Genomic DNA, 17505 nt, shown 5'->3' with positions numbered 1-17505 from the left:
CTGAATTTTTTAACCATTAAACAGGAACTTGAGGAAGTTATGGCATATTATTATAATGAGTATTTCATCCAATCTGGGGTCTGTATGGTACTCTTTTAAGTGTTTCTGTGTTAGTAGTGAAAAGTTAGGATGGATCCTGTGAGTCCCTGTAGAACTTTCACTTTAAGGAGAAAAGACAATAGACATTACATGAATAGAGGAAAATGAACTGAACTGAAAGGACAGAATGGTGTGGAGGTAATTCTCTGCACAGGTGTTTCTTGAAAATCTCAATGATAAAGTGTAAGTTGAGCAAACACCTAAAGAAATAGGAGGAGGGGAAATAAAATAAAGATCTTTTTGATAAGAAGAATTGCATTTAATGAGAGTTTGAAACTTCTGAAAGTGGTAGACACTTTTGTGGGATTTTACCTTGTTTCTGATCATTTGCGCAATTCTTTTTCAGAAGCCGTGGGGGTCCAAGTGGTTATCATCACCTGTAGTGTCATATATGGTACCAAAATTCAAACATTCTATGATCCATTGTTCACCTCCTCCACTGGGAAAAAGTTTTGCTTTTTTATGTGGGTTTAAAGTTGCTGATGATAGGGACAATTAGTTGATGTATACAACGTCCAATCTGTTCTACAAAGGACTCACTCTGTCACAGAATTTTACTAGTTGCAAACTTTTGAACTTATTTAAAATCCCCAGCACTGCACATAATTACTTCATTGTTAGTATACAATCTTTGTTCTTTAGTTAAGAGTTAATAAACCGATAATCGGTGAATAGTTTTTAGAACTAAAAGTGGGATTGAACCCCATCAACCCTTAACCTGACATAATGAAACTATTGTTGACTTTATGATTGTGTTGCCTTTTCTTCAAATGATTTTCCTAAAATGTAGATATATATTTCAACATTCAATGGTATAAAGATTTTAATGAATTTTAGTTGTAATTACTTCTTCAGTCATATTCTTAATGTGTATTTATCTGTAATATTAGAGAACTGAAAATTGAATGGAGCCTAGTAAAATTCTCATGTTAAAGGTTTAAAAAGATAATCGGTAATTCTAGCCTTTGGGAGAAAAAAGTTTTACTGTGAAACGTAAGATCTTTTTGTGTGCCTAGTAATAATTCCATGAGGAAAACTAGAGCTTGATGAGAAGAATGCAGTCTCAGACTGGGTATTTAGAAGCTGAAACATCATATTGCCTAAGTAAAATTTTCACTCAAAAAGGAATCTTGAGGACTCAGTAGTGCCCACCGGTAGGCAAGAAGGCAATTCTGGCAGAAAACAATACTGCGCATGGCTGGCAGGGTTTACGGAGTACTTAACCTGGGTTCCACCAGCTGTCAAGGAGAGATAATAGTAATTGCTACCTTCCCTGTGATAACATGAACGAGTGCTTTGACATCTCTGGCTGGAGATGCCGTATCAACACAAATTATTATTATTAGAACATAATGTATGTATTCACATAAAACACCAGCACAGTGCTCTTTTATTGATTACATCACATCAGTGACTACTGTTTTTCCACGTTCTCATTTTAGGTGAGAGAATAAAATCATAGCAAGCTACAAGTCACTGTCTCCATGTATGGAGGGCTGTTTAAAAGCCCCATATCCTTTTCAGATATCCTCAACCTGTTAATCCCTTATGGTCTTTGCAGCAGATTGCACAATAACCCCAGAATTAAGCCTCTGGCACCCTTTAAAATGTTAGCTAAATTATTTTTCCTGGAATCTGGAACCATCAGGGAAAGACTGGGGAATGAAATTGGCTAACAATATTAAAATTTTGGTTGTTTAACATTTGACTGAATCTCAACGTGTTAAAGTGCTATCTAAACAGATAATTAGCTAGTAGTTGCAGCAGTGGGCTCTTTCTAAATTTAGCAGTGAAATTAGATTTAGGGAATGAAAAAATAGGGAAAGAAATGTTCTCAAGGGAGACAGTGGTGTCAGCACAGCTGAGGAATGTCACAATAGCTACATTTTGTCAATTATGAGCATCATCAGGGGATCTCCCCAGCAATGCAGGTCAAGGTTTACTCCCAAGTGCATCTTGAGGATAGGTAGGTGGCTAGGTGATGGGAAGCAGTGATTGCTGGAAGAGTAGGGAAAGCAGATGGGGTGGGAGTTAGGGTTGGGGGAGAAAGAAGAAAAAGCGGGTAGTGGAGGGAATAGCTAGTAGTAGCCCCAGTGCGGGGAGACAGGAAGGGAGGGGACAGGTGAGGAGGAAGATGAAAACGGGAGGCGGGAGGGAAGAGAGAGAGAGAGAGACTGACAGGGTAGAATGTTGTGTGGTCTTGGAGGTGAGTAAAACATCATAAATCAGTGTGTTGAGATGCGGGGGAATCCCGGTGATTCAAAGTCTTGAGCACAGCGTCGTCTTGGGCACAGGGAAAGCTTTAGTTTAACCGCCACAGACCCATCTCTGGCACATCTGGAGCTATCTGTTGGAGACGGCAGGACCAACATAACATTAACGGTGTCAGGCTTTACGACGGCGTCCTCTGCTTCCACTACCCCCGCAGACAGGCCAAACTGCCCATCCATCTCCTTCCCCCAACAGTGGCTGGGTCTTCAAGGTCAGGTCAAGGCCCTCCGGCCGCGCGTGGCGAGCAGATGAGGAGGGCAGGGCACACAAGCATTTGAGGGACGCTTATGGTGAATCACAGACGCTCCTCTTAAGGGTAAATGTTTAATACTTCCCGAGCTCGCTTTTCTGGGAATCACTCAGAGAGAAACAAGTAGGAAAATAAAATTACACGTGCGAACATGCAAACGATCAAAGAGAAAACGAGACCATACTCGAAGCCCTCGGATGGGAGGAATCCATGGCCTCCTGTTGCCGGTCGCCTGGCGCCGAAAGTGGACAACCCGGCGGCCCAAGAAAAGCAAGAGCTGGAGAGCAAACCTTCCCGGGCCCCTGGTGTCCTCCGCCAGCTCCGCTGACCCTTCCAACACGCCTCCCTCCCAGAGAAAGGGGAAGGCTAAATGCCTGGGCCAACGCGGGGCCGGGACAGGCGAGAGCCAGGATGCCCCGGGGAGGAGGAGGCAAGAGTGGAGAATGTCTCCTTTCAGTCCGGGTGCCGGGGTGGTGAGGAGGGAGAAGACTGGTCCAGAGGGCGGCATCCAGCTTTTCCAAACAGGCGCCTCCCGCTCCCACCAAGGGAGAGCCGGTGCCCGCGTCCTGCCGTTCCCTCGCCGCGACCCTTGGTTTTCCCCGCTCCCCTTGGGGGGGGGGGGGTTCACCGCGCCACTCGGGAGAAGAGAAAACCAGGACCGGGAGTCCCGCCGCCCTCCGCCCGGGTGCGCCTGGTGTGCCCCGGCGGCCCCGGCCCCGCGAGGGGCGGAGTGGGCGAGACCATCTAAACCTCTGGCGACGGGGGGAGACGGGGCGGGGCCGAGGGGCGGGGCCGCCTCTCCCGGTCCAGCTCGCCTCGCCCCGGGAGAAGCCCGTGCGTCCCAGCGGATGAAGTTTCTTCTTCTTTTTTTTTTTTTTTTGAGATGGGAGGAGCGTGTGGGGAGGGCGGGTGGGAGGAGACTCGGCGGGCCGCTGGGCGTCCCGGCCCCCGGGCGGCGGGGGAGGGCGGGCTCGTCCCGGCAGCGAGGGTCGGCGGCTCCCCCTCTCGCAGGGCGGGGTGGTGCGTTCCGAGTTCCCAGGAGTTCGCGGCGGGCGGGGACCGCGGGGAGGGGGAGTGGTGGCGGCGGCGGCGGGCGGGCGGCTCCCGCTTCAGCCTCGGCAGTGGCGTCGGCGACGGCGGAGTCGAGGCAGCCGCGAGCGCTCGGCCGAGGGGCGGCGGGCGGCGACGGCGCAGGAGCCGGGGGTTGAGGACGCGCGCGCTGGCCCTTCCGCGCCACGGCCGCCGCCGCCGCCGCCACCCAGAGCCTGAGGCGCGGGCGAGCGGGTGGGCCGGGGCAGGGCGGGCATGGCGCGGACCCCGGGCCCGGCCCCGTCGTGTCCTGGAGGCGGCAGAGCACAACTTTCCTCGGCGTCTCCCCCCGCGGCCGGGCTGCTGCTGCTGCCGGCCCCGACGCCGCCGCCGCCGCTGCTGCTGCTGCTCGTTCCCCTGCTGCTCTTCTCCCGGCTGTGCGGTAGGTGAAGCGGGCGAGCGCGGGGCAGAGCCGGGGGCGGGAGCGGCGGCTCGGTCCGGGCGGCGGGGGCGAGGCGGTTGTGCCGGCCGGGGCGGTTGGCTGCGCGAGCGGCCGCCGCGGACTTTGCCTGGAAACTTTTCGCCGCGCCCCGGGCGAGGCCCGGGAAGGCCGGGAATTGCGAACGAGGCTCCCGCCGCCAGCTGCCCGCCCCCCCCCCCCCGAGGCCGCGCGGCTCGTCGCGCTGGGACCCCGGGGCCGGCGGTGGAGCTCGGTGCGCGGAGCCCTGCGCGCCCCGGGAACCGTTACTTCCCGAGCTGATGCGCCCTGGAAGCCGAGAGCGCGGACTTGTGGGCTGAGGTTGGGATGCCCGGGATGCACGTTGCCGCCTCCTCTCTCCCGGGTGAAACTTGAGCTGCGAGTCCGGAAACCCTGCGGACACTAGCCCGGCGCGCCGAAGCCTTGGGGTCCACGCCTCCTGGCCTCCGGGAGAAAGCACCATCTTAAGAACCCACCCTGCGGCAGGCATTCTCCTACGACCCGATTTGTGCCCTGGCAACCATTGGATCTTTCGGTCGAGCTCAGATGCTACCCGCACTCCACCTTCCCAGTTGTTGGACGTCCTTCACGCTGCCCCCTCCCCCCAACCCCCCGTTATTTTAGAAGAAAACCTTGTCTGGGGGGATCCATGATTTACCTTTTAAAGACGTATTGCCTCGACTCTCCCCTGGCTGTTGAAACAAGGAGCCCCGGGTTTCTCCCGTGTGTCTTTTTTTTTTTTTAAACTCCAGGTTTAGGAGCTAATCTCTTTGTAAGTTCTGTTCCTGGGATCTGAGACTAGTTTAAAGACCTACTTTTTTAAGGATGATTAAAAAAAAAAACAAAAACAAAAAAAAAACCACAAAACAAAAAAAAACAACTGGTCTATTCACTTTTCATGCAAGGGAAGTAGACTTGATGATCAGTGGACAGCACTGATTTGGTAAAAGAAAACTACCAGTCTTAAGAGATTAAATGTCTGGGTAATATCGAAATGCTTGCAAGATGTTCATTTAAGGATTGCTGATAGTAAAGATGGAGGAATAAAACTTAGGTTGCTCAGACACTGGTTCTGAGTGCATCATTAAATCTTTAACCGTATAATAAATTGGTATTTGTAATAAAGGATAGATACATACGGATTTCTTTAGTGCTGTAATGAAGGAGAAAGGAAATACGTTACTGGTAGGTGAGTCAGGGCAGTTGGTTGGTTCAGAGGGAGAGGAAATTATGTTGAGATTGAGTGCCACTTAGAGACGGAGAATTTTAGTACATTCCCAGTACTGTAAGGCAAGTTTCTGATTTACATGGAGTGCGTTGTGATAAATGCTATGCAATCTAATCAGGTTTCCATATCACCACTCCCCAGATCTTTGGTTCTAAGACACCATTTTTTTTAGCCCTGTTACCCTCCTTTTAAGTTAATACGAATTTCTAGATTGAATTTGTATGTTGTCCTCAGGAGCTTCATTAAGGAGGAGGATTGTAGATGGTGCTTATGATTTCAGTTCCAGGATACTTTGAGAGTGGGGGTGCTATAAGCATTTCACCTTTGTGACTCAGTTTGTGTAAGTACTGAAGGAGTATTTGTGAGGCTAGAGATGGGAGACTGAAGTTATATAAAAGTTGATTCAGAAAATAGAGTTTACGTTGCTAATTTCATAGTGGCTGTGTCAATGAGTTGTTGATTACTTTTGGGAAGAAACCTTGGTTTTTCCTTAGAAGAAGAAATATGTTTTAAGGAAATCTTGTATAGTGTTCTAGTAGCAAAGCATACTGCGATTTAGAGGAGGTATGAATTGGGTTTTTTAGAGCCCACTCTACTTGATGATGTAGACAGTAGGTTTGTTACTGTGTGCCCGCTCATTTAAAGGGCTGGATGTTTGGGCTTGTGTTAGGTAACACAGTAATTAGTGAGTTCTTACAACTCTTTTTTTTTTCTTTCTTTTTTTTAATCGGCCTCTATTTTAGAATGCAGGCTTTGAATAGGGTGCAGTTGTCTTGACTCAGAAATGGTAGTACGTATAGAAACAATTTTCTTCATGTAAGCTTTTTTCCCCTTCTAACAACCTGTTGATCTGTGAATGATAGTAACATTAATATTCCATAGTACTAACCTGATTTGCCTCCTACTTACTGTTTGATTGATGGACTTGGTTCTAGAGTTGAAAGAATTTTAGACTGTAAAAAGACGATGCTACCTGATAATCAGAATGTTCTTGTTTTGTCATTTGGAGTTTTTTTAAAATTTTGTTTTGATAAGTTTTGTTTTGATAAGGTTTTTTTTTAAATTGAGCATTGTATTAATTGGTGAGGTTAACATCATCATGTTAATTTAGCTGCTAAAAATATTCCTCATCAATGGTAAACCTTACATTATAAAAACTATATATAAAATGCTGGAATTGCTCTGTGTTTTGGTAATGAATACTATTAGAAGAGCTAGTGCCCCCTGGCCCCCAGGATTGAGGTCAGGGTCTCACTGTGTGGTTGAGATTGGCCTCACATTTCTTATCTACCTGTTACTCTCCTAAATTGTGAGATTATGTAAGTATATAATCCTATTTCTGATTTGAGAGCTCAATTTTTTAAAATGAGCATTTCAGAGGTGGAGAAATTGCTAGATTTTTAAAGTATAAGTCATTTCTAGTTACAAGGTCCAAGGGATCAAGCTTCTATAACATCTGACTCAAACCTAGTTTCTTTAATTCTGAAATTCCATATTCCTTTGTGATATGATAATTATCACTGATAGGTAATCTTATGTGTCTCACTTTTTCTTCTTACAATTTTTCTGGGAGGTTGAGAATATTGTTTTAGCAGGAATATGACATTGAAGAATTAGAAGATGGAAGTTTTGACTGATCTAGGGTCCCAGTATTTCTTTGGGATTCTGCCACCATGACTCTGCTTTTTTTTTTTTTTTTTTAACAAGGCTTTGTCTTATGTTAGATAAATGTTTAGCAAATGAGTTATTATATAATAGCAAATCTTTAACAAACACTTTGAACACTTTTAGGGACTTTGTAAACACTTGGGAATGCACACTTGGCAGTGTCTTGCCCTCAGCATGCTTGCAGTGAGTGCTCCAATAGGAAGGAAGTAGACGATTACAGAACAGTTGGCGTTTTTGTAGAGAAGTATATGAGATCCTGTGAGTTTCTGGGGATAGGGGAACACATCTCATTATGTAAAAACTCACTTTGTTGTTGTGTGCATGTGTGGATGTGTGTATATTTCTCTAGGGATGGAATTTCGGGAATCGCATATTCTAAGCCAGTACATTTTACCACTGAACTGCATCTTGACTTTAAAAATCACTTTTAAAAATCAATTGAGTCAGTTATTTTTGAAATTAGACAATTTAATGATATAAGATCAGTCTGTTTCCTCTTTCACACTCCCTTTTTCTCCCTTACTGGAATTGATGATTTAATCACTAAAAAGTCAGTCTGATTCTGAATGAAGACTGCCACTTTTTAAAGGGGAATCCTTGGCAGGTTACTTATTTTCTCTTACTACTGGGGTTCTTAGGATATTAGATCAAAGAATAAACTGAAACATTTCAAGTGCATGGATGTCGTAGCTCCTACATGCTATAGCTTTTATTGCACTGTACATTATAAATCGTCAGCCCCGGCATAGGTGACTCTAAATTAATTCTAGGTAGTTGAGTTTTCTAATTCATTGACACTTTGTATGTTCCTGACTGTATAACATAATCAGTAGTCTAGAAATATTCATTAGATGTACTTTATGTAAATAAAGAGGTAGCTGTTTCAGAAAATTAGGACATAGTCAAATTAAATGTTTATTAGTGTGGAAACTACTTGACCCCCTCCCTCAGAGAGGATGAATGTTTACGATTTAGCAATTTTCCATAGGGTCACTTAGAAGATTAATGATTATATGGGTCATGTGGTGTGGAGAAGGGATGACACCACTGTCTGTCCATACCATCAGGTTAGGGGCGGCATGAGTCGTTACTGTAAACATGCATTGTTGAAATGGTAACCAAATCTAGAAACAAATGAAAGAAAACCATGCTTCTAAAACCTCCAGCATCAGAAAGAGGCATAGCTATGGAGCTGAATGCATGTACTTTTGTGAAGTATGTTTATTGGCCTGACTTATTTATGCGGCCTTGTGTATGTCATAAGAATCTATTTGAAATGCTTGGGATCAGGTATGTTTCATATTTAAGATAAAAATTAGATTATTTTATTGTATTATATTATTTTATTGTATGTAAATGAACGATTTGCCTGTTTGTCTTTATGAACATGTGTACCTGGTGCTTGCGGAGGGCGTCAGATCCTCTGGAACTGGAGATAAGGATCGCTATGAACCACCATATGGGTGCTGGGAACTGAACTTGGATCCCTTTTACTCCCAACAAAAGCAACAAATGTCCGTTACTCCTGAGCCATCTTTCTTGTCCCTGAGGATTGAGTATTTGCACATACATATAGGTAATTTAAATAGATACCATGATAGTACTGGTCTCAAGGGACCAAGTTCAACTTTCTATATCCCCTTGTATGCTTATCTTCACAGTAATTGTACGCAATGTTTTTAGTAAATTTGTGCATAGTATGGGATTTTGTACTTGTGGTGTCATGTGCAAGGCTTTGTGTTTTGGAACATTTGGAATTGCAGCTTTTTGGATAATGGATGACCTATTCACATACTCACATATACATGCATACATACATATGTATTAGGAGCTTGCAAATTTTGATATGCATCTTGCATCTGTTATAGTTAAAGAAATAAACACCTTTCCAGTTAGAGATGGTGTTTAAAAACTAGGTAGAAGAGAAGCTAGCTATGGTAGTCCTATTAAAAAAAATAGTAATTTTACATTCTGTAATTTATCTATTAAAAGTAGTAAGTGTATTTCTATAGATTATTGTGTTAACTGTTAATATCGTCATAAAAATTCACAGTAAGAGCTATATGATTTTTACAAGATAAGACATTTCATTAATAATTGCTGTTAGTATATAAATTTGGGTATATTCAAATAAGATGGTAATAGAATTTTAAATATTCTGTGTGCCAAGCATTCAGAAAACACTTTAAATATTGAAGTACCATTAATTTGTCATACTTTCCATTTTTAAAATAAATTTTTGCCTAAAATTGCCTTTTGATTCTTAAACACATATTCCTGATTTTCATCAAATTCATGATTTTAATTTTTCAAAATTACTTATTTTCTCTGTTTTTTTGGACACCAAGACTGTTACTATGTAGGTATGGCTAGCTTGGAGCTCACTATGCAGACCAGATTGGCCTTGAACTCAAGAGAGCTCCAGTGTGCCTCTCCCTCCCAGGTGCTGGGATTAAAGGCATGTGTCACCACACCCATTTTATGTATTTTTTCATGTGTATGTATGTGTAGTATGCATGTATGTGTATGCGTGTCACGTGTTTGTGCACACATGTTTATGCCGGTGTGTGTGGGTGTGTATTTGGAGGCCACAGGTAGAAATTGGCAGTCTTTGTTAGGCACTGAGGCAAGTGAATGCCGAGCTGGAAGATAGGGTTGATCTGACTAGCCTGGAGAGTCCTCTTGCCTGTTCATCCCAAGGTTGGAATTACAACCTCCCAGCATCTTTGTGGACTCTGGGCATCTCAACCCCAGTACTCTTTTTTTTTTTTTTTTTACTAGCATGACAGGCACTTTTAATGACTGAGCCTTCTCCCAGCTCTGAAAGATTTTTATTTTTTAGTAGATTCTGACAGTTTAGTCATTTATTTAGGTTTGTTGGGAACCTTTTTAAGGGTGGACTTGATGTTTTTGCTTTCTTATAGGCCATCAACTTCTAGTGAGAGCTGCCTCGAATTTGTCTTGATACATCTTACACAATATGTGGTTATCTCAGAAAGGATAATAATTTATGCTCATGTTATGATTTTCACTTTAGAGTAATATCAATGAGGTTATTTTTCTGGTAGGCTTATCTTGCTGTGTTAGGCCGGAAGAGCTGTTGTATTGGGAGTTGGGGAGATTAATTTGAGCGATGCCTTCAAATTCTTCCCCCAGATGATTTCTACTTGTTGCAAACTTTTTATTTTCAGCTTGACCAGATAAAACTACTCTCTGAACGAAACACACTGTACCATACTCTTCACTGTTTCTTATTTTCCTGTGTTTGTCATATAGGGACACTCAAGTTTCCTTACTTCAAGAATTTAGCAACAAAATCAAGTTTAGCCTTAAGTATGAGCATGCATACTACACAATATGATAGGACCCACATAATTTTGTTTTCTTAATATTACATTAAAAGGGTTAAAGAGTAAACATGACATAAGATGACCAAGTAGCATTTCAGCATGTAATTAATAATTAATATTAAATTGCAGATATTTAGCTTTATGCTAAAGTTTTTGAAGTCTTGTTGACATTTTACACATTGACGGTTTCCATTTAAATAAGCCACACACGATGCACTTGGTAGTGAGCCGCATCATGGCTTCTGGCTACCGCCCCACATGTCGTCTCTGAAGTGGGTGATCCGCTTTGGGCCTAGAATCACGTTGTTCTGCCGGTTTACTTCCTGTAAGAACGGCTCTCGTCACTAAGGCCTCCCTTACCACTGCATTCATACAGTGAGAATGTAGGTCCATTTTCCTGTGGTTTTACGTTTAGAATAGCAGAGGTAGGAGTTTTTCATGGAGCACTCATCTCAAGAAGAAAATACCATGATTAATATATTTGGAAATTGGGAAAAGTATATATTATATAATTAATACTCTTCACAAAAAACTAACAGTATGCATTAAATTATTAGTCGTCTTAACTTGTTTCGTGAAGCATTCTATCTCAACTTTTCTTTTTGTGACATGTTTATTATTATGTTGTAAAAGCTCTGGTATATAAAATATATTAAGGGAGACATGAAACTGTTGAGATGTATTTTAAATTTGAGCGACAAACTACGGAAGATTGATAGGCCTGGCTTTATTAACTGAAATACTTTCCCATTTGTTTCGTCTTGTCTGTTGATTTTTCATTGGTATACCCATTTTGAATTTGACATGACCCTATTTTTAAATTTTCCACTTGGTGCTTTCATGTCTCCCCCAAAAGCAGCTCTGGAAAATTTTCATTATAAGATAACCTGCTATCAGTCATAAATTTACCTACTTCATAGCACATCATGAAGATATGGCCCCCATTGGAAACTGTTTATACACACTAGCTAAATAATATACAGCTCATTTTACAATATCACCGAAGAAAGTCTACATTCCTCCCATAGGTCAGTTTTGACCTTCTTCAAATTCAAAATGGGTATACCAATGAGAAATCAACAGATAAGACAAAACTCAGTAACTGAGAACATTGTAATTAAGAATGAGCTGTGCTCTTCAAAGAAAAAAGTGTAATGAAAACTTTGTTATGATCAACTTTATACACAAATTATTTTTGTAAATTGGGCATGATAGAAATGATTGTCTCTAAAAAATACTGTGGACTGTTGGTTTTGAAGACTTGGGTTAAATTTTCTTAAGTATAGCTGCACTGAGTTAGGTTAAAATTCATTTCATAATGGTCTTGTCATCGTGGATTCAATTTAATTTAAATTAGAGATAATTGTGTATGACTCTAAGTTCAACTTAACACTAAGGCAGACATTAAAATCGGTTAGGTCCTTTATTTGGAAAAAAATGTCTTTTAAAAATACCTTTTCCTTACGTGTTTTTGAAGAGATTATGGCTAGGAGTGGGGGGGGGGGTAGTGTACACAGAGAACACTTGGACCTTGGTTTAAGTGGTACAACATTAATAGCAAATTTTCACTAACTTGTAAGTCTGCTTATGTAGACTGCTTATGTCAGCAGAGTAGCTGACATAGCTACTCCGAATCCTTGCAATTCTTGTAGAACTTGAAGGAGATGAACAAATAACCAGCATAAGATCAGAAGCATGCCAGTAATGCGTTTGTATTCAACATCATTTTTTATATTAGCTTCCTTAACAGAAAAATGGCCGTAAAGAGTTGCAGTTCTTTTGCAACTTTTCTTCTGTTTGTTGTCTGTTAGTGTAATGTCAAAGGGTTTTCTTTGTTTAAGTTGCTGTTAAACCTTATATGTGACTTGATTTTGAAATTTATCAAGTCTAGGATTGGCAGTAGTAACTGTCTTAGAAAAATATGGCTGTCTGTTTAAAGTATGTTATATTATTTCTGTACTTAAGATAGTACAAAAATGAAAATAGATAACTTTCATAGTTTTAGAGAAAACATTTTCAACTTTAAGACTGGAAGTAATTAGTAATTATGGTGCCTATTTTGAAGCGATTGTTTATCAAACTTATTTGTGCATATATGCACACATGTATACACAGTTAAATACATGGATCTGGGTGCACATGAAAATGCTTACATATATAAATTTTCAAAATTTTTATAACAGTCCAATAGTCTCTTGTTCTCCAAAGCTTGAATTTTGACGATGTGTTTTAAGATCCAGGTTTTTTTGAGGGTACTTCTATTGCTTTGCTGCCCTCTACAGTCATCTGGAGTAGTGGCTCTATTTGTATTCATAGCTGTTTCTTTTACCAGATGGGTTAGAGGACTTGATTTGTGAACTTGAAGTTTCAAGAGTTGGTTGAATAATATTTATTGTTTAAATATGATAATTTTAACTAGGTAATTTTAACACTTGATGTTGCTGTACAGAAATTAAAGGACTTAGAAATTGGAGCAGGAGAGAGATGCTGGTTCCTATTAATGAAACCACGATACCAGAGCAATCATGTATGTGCCATGGTAGATTCAGGAATGATACTCTTAGGCTTTTAGACTCAGTAGTAAGAATAATACAAAATTCATACATATATAAATATATACACAAATATGTAACATATACCAGTATAACTTAAAATATACCAGTATAACTTAAAATACACGAGTAGACTTCAGCTGGGTAAAACTGTTATTTCAAGTAGGAAAGAGACTTCCCCCTTTATTAAACAGAACATCTTTTTGGAATACTGGACCTTAAGACATGTAGAGCTTATTTCTTTTCTTAATGCCAGGGACCAAACTTAAGGCCTTGAACATTCTAGGCAAACACCCTCCAGCTATGCTGCGTGGCCTTCACCTAAGAAACAGGAAGTTCAGTGTCAGGAGATCGGCATTGAAGATTTGTGTGTGTGTGTGAGAGACAGAGACAGAGGGAGGAAGAGGGAGATGGATGGAGAGCGGGAGTGTCTAGTGATTTTCTACCTGTTTCAAAATCTGGCTAAATGGTATTTCAATCACAAAATTGTTGTGAAAATTAAGTTGTTGATCTACAACAAAACCCATGTAAAGTTTTGTGGAATAGGATGTGGTGGTACAGATCTGCAATCCCAGCTACTCAGGGGGTCTGGGACAGGAGGATCATTGTTGCAAGTTCCAGACTACGGGCCTAGCAACACAGTGAGACCTTGTTTCAGAGTGAAGAGATCTGAACATATATCTCACATGTCTAGCTTGCATGCTGCCTTGGTTTCTGTTTCCTGTACCATAAAAATGAAGTTTGTAGGAATATAGAAGGAGCTTTCGCTTTCTCTTTCCCACCCCCCCCCACCCCTTCTCTCTTTCTGCTACTGATGGAGGAAGACTTGAAGAGGAGGAATCTAACATTTTTAGCTGAATTGCATTTCCCTTTATGAGGTAATCTAATAAATAGAAAATGGTAAGTTGAAAAGACCACTGGGTGAGTATTCCAGAAGGAATTAATATTTCTGTGGCATTCAAAACATGGACTTTATGGAGGCAAGTGATTGTTTTTCTTGGCTAAAGTTATACTGGTAAGCAGTAAGGAGCTATGGTGGTTTGAATGAGAAATGTTCCCCATGGGCTTATGTATTTGAGCACTTGTTCTTTAGTAGATGTTGCTTGGGGAAGTTTTGGCAACTTTGGAAGTTGGGGCCTTGCTGGTAGAAGTTCATGCTGCCTCTTTTTGCTTTCTGTGTACAGATAGGAATGTCAATAGCAGGCTTCTGTCATCTGCTACCATGAGGTTCTTCCCTGCCAATACGGATTGTATTCCTCTGGAACCATAAGCCCAATACACTGATTTCTTCCTTAAGTTGCTTTTAGTCAGAATGCTTTTTTTTTCCAGTTTTTTTTAATTCATTTTTTAAAATTTATTACAATTAATTCACTTTGTATTCCAGCTGTAGTCTTCTCCCTTATCCAGTCCTCCCTCCCTCTGCTCCTCCCATGCCCCTCCCCCAGTCCACTGATAGGGGAGGTCCTCCTCCCCTTCCATCCGATCCTAGCCTATCAGGTCTCATCAGAACTGTTGGCTTTGTCTTTCTCTGTGGCCTGGTAAGACTGTACACCCCCCGCAGGGCGAGGTGATCAAAGAGCCAGCAACTGAATTTATATCAGAGACAGTCCCTGTTCCCTTTACTAGGGAACCCATTTGGAGACTGAGCTGCCATGGACTGCATCTGTGCAGGGGTTCTAGGTTATCTCCATGCATGGTCCTTGGTTGGAGTATCTGTCTCAGAAAAGACCCCTGGGCCCAGATTTGTTGCTTCTGTTACTCTCCTTGTAGAGCTCCTGTCCCTTCCTGGTCTTTCCCTCTCTCCCTTCTTTTATAACATTCCTTGTCAGAGTGCTTTTTAAGAGCAACAGAAAAAGTGATGAGTAAGGAAATTAGCTCTAGAGAAAATGGAGTGTTGCTGTGAAGAACCTAGGCACATTATTTTTTGAAGGAATATGGAGAGCTTTGGAAGTTTGGACTAGCAAAGCTATTGAATGCTGTAAACGGAGCTCAACAGGCATTGTTATAGGAACCCAAAAGACAGAAGTGCTGGGAGTAATGTGGACAGGAGAGACCTGGAATGGGAGGTTTCAAAGGGGAACAAAGAGTTAGCATTTGGGGTACAGCCATTTGTGTGATAGCTTGGCAAATAATCTGGTTGTATTATGCCCTTGTCCTGAGAACTTGCTTGAAGCTAAATTAAAAAGTAATAAACTAATTTCTTTGGCAGAGTAGATTTGATGGTAGTCAATGTTTGATGTTGAGTCTGTGGTATGGCTATCACTGAATTCTCTCGGACAAGTCTACATTTATAAAAGCAAATGGGGAAAAAGCAAACTGGTTTGAAGAAGAAAAGAAGGCCAGGAAAAACTGCTGTAAATGTGGTTCAGGTGGGGCAGGGTCTATCCCAGCTGGCAATGAAACTGAACTTGGCCATATCTTATCCACATCTTGCCATTCTTGTTTGGGAAAGAAGAAAGATGAAAGAAAGAGGGTAGTGGATTCTCCCTCTGCAGTTTCAGAGGACCACTGGGTCCAAGCAGTGTATGAAAGAATTGCTATTTGCAAGAAAAGGCCCTGTGAATCTGTGAAGGTGAAGCCTGGGTTGTGGTGAAAATGGAAACCCCAAGATATGGGAATGCCAGAGCAGTGAGACATCAGCAAGGAGAGCTTTACACAGGGAGTAAAACCAGCCCAAGAAAAGGTTGTATGTTGCAGACAGCAAAGCTGAAAGGGGTGGAACCATCTAGATGGGCTTTTTGATACTGAAACCCTAAGTACTGGACATGGAGTAGTGTTTGCTATATTAGGTCTTTGGTCTCGTTTTGGTCCAGTCTTTTCCTCACTGTGCTTCTGTTCATCTTAATAGTGCATATTCTGTGCCATTGTGTGTTGAGTATATAATTTATCTTTGATTTAATGAGGTCATGGGTGAGGGACTGCCTTAAATCTCAGAAGAGGCTTGGGAGTTGGAATTTTGAGAAGTATTGAGACTATGGGGACTTTTAAAGGTAGACTAAATGCTGTTGGCATTATAATATGGCCTTGAACCTGTGGAAGATAGGGGCTGAATATGGTGGTTTTGATGAGAAATTTGCTCCACCCTGACTTGTGTATTTGAACAAGTTAGTGTTACTGTTTGGGGACACCATGGGACTTTTAGGAGGTAGATCCTTGCTGAAGAAAGAAAGACACTGGTATGGGCTTTGAGGGTTTGTTTACTCCTCTTACTTCCTGTTTCTTCTTTCTGTTTCCTGTGTCTGGATGGAAATGTGATCAGCTAGTTTCCTCCTGCCATTTCACGCTTCCCTGGCTGGCATTGTGGACTTTCTGGACTTGTAAGCCTGTTCTTCCCTAAGTTGTTTTGGTTAGGCCATTTTATCACAGCAATGGAAAAATAATGAATACAGTGGCTTTTGAAGGAAGTTAGCTATAGACTCAACTCTGTGATTGAGTGTATATTGGTGGACTCTTATTACTGCTACGTCTGTGCTACTAGAGGCAGAAGCGGTCCTTGGGAAGACAAGATAAATGGCCATATGTTAGAAGGATTTGAAGGGAGGAATGGACCTGAGAAGTAGAAGTACTTGGATATTAGTATAACTCATGAAGGAGTTAGGTAAGAATTTTTCTCTAAATGACTAAGAAAGACACTTATTATTCAATTCATTAATTATGGTGCCTATGGGGAATATTCTTTAGATGTACTTGGAAATGATGTGTAGGATATAAGATGTAACATTGGGAATTCTAACATTGTTAGAATTAAGATTTGGAACTATTTGAGAGATTATAGGATACAGTGGAAGAAGACAGGGATTGAGAAGAAGGGCAGAAAGGAAACCTAGGAAAGGGAAACCATATTCTGATTAGATAAGCTGTCAGAAAGAGGGAGGAGGAAAGGATACGGTAATCTGGGGGAGCTGATGCCATCCTTACTGGAGTGTCTCCCCATAAGACAGCAATGTCTGTATTGTTAAAGGGTGTAGCGATAAACCACTGAGGAGAAAGGTCTGCTTTATTGCACATGAGCGACCACTTCTATATTGGAAGCCTAGGGACTGTCCATAGTGTGCTCATTACCTTTGATTGGATAGTGAACACTAATACCGCCTGCTATTACGCGAAGAAGCACATTAAAGGACTGACGAACTGTGCAGACTTGTCCATAGGCCAGCCACTGGTTGCTCACACCACTTCAGAATTCCGTGTTCTGACTTCAGGAGCATGATGTGCCATTCCCTTACTTAGAAGTGCAGTGCCAAGTAGGTTATGCCTGCATTTTCTCCTTCAGCTGGAGACAGAGTTCAGCTGGTAGAATGCGTGCTTAACATACATGGGCCCTGGGTCGGATTCTCAGCATCAGACAAACCACGTGTTGTAACTCACACTTGTAATCTTGGGAGGGTGGAGTCGGGATCAGAAGCTCAGGGTCATTCTTTGAGGCCGGTCTGGAATACGCGAGACCCTGACTTAATGGGACAGAGAGAAAGAAAGAAAATAAAAAGGTTGTACTAAGTAGAGAAGTAGATTTAGTAGCTAAGAAGAAAACACTGACACATCAAAGACCCAATTTTATCTTATTAGATTGTGTGTGTGTG

At 41.9% G+C, this 17505-nt stretch overlaps 1 protein-coding gene across 2 annotated transcripts in view; it reads left to right on the top strand.

Annotated features, from left to right (window-relative positions):
- The first annotated feature begins 3711 nt into the window (after nucleotides 1-3711).
- Nucleotides 3712-17505, top strand: part of Nectin3 (nectin cell adhesion molecule 3) — a 49480-nt gene continuing 35686 nt past the window's right edge. Inside the window, exon 1 of one of the 2 annotated variants that reach the window (XM_055593799.1) lies at nucleotides 3712-4091. In XM_055593799.1, coding sequence (XP_055449774.1) covers nucleotides 3926-4091 — 166 coding nt within the window. In that variant the 5' untranslated portion in view covers nucleotides 3712-3925. Of the gene's footprint in view, nucleotides 4092-8124; nucleotides 8600-17505 lie in introns of those variants that run through there. The other variant, XM_055593793.1, reaches the window with a different exon arrangement.

The sequence above is a fragment of the Psammomys obesus genome, unplaced genomic scaffold (assembly GCF_907164565.1).
Source record: "Psammomys obesus unplaced genomic scaffold, mPsaObe1.curated_primary_1811, whole genome shotgun sequence".
Taxonomy (NCBI): Eukaryota; Metazoa; Chordata; class Mammalia; order Rodentia; family Muridae; genus Psammomys; species Psammomys obesus.
The sequence above is the reverse complement of the archived record's forward strand: the minus strand, read 5'-3'. Positions and strand labels throughout refer to the sequence as shown.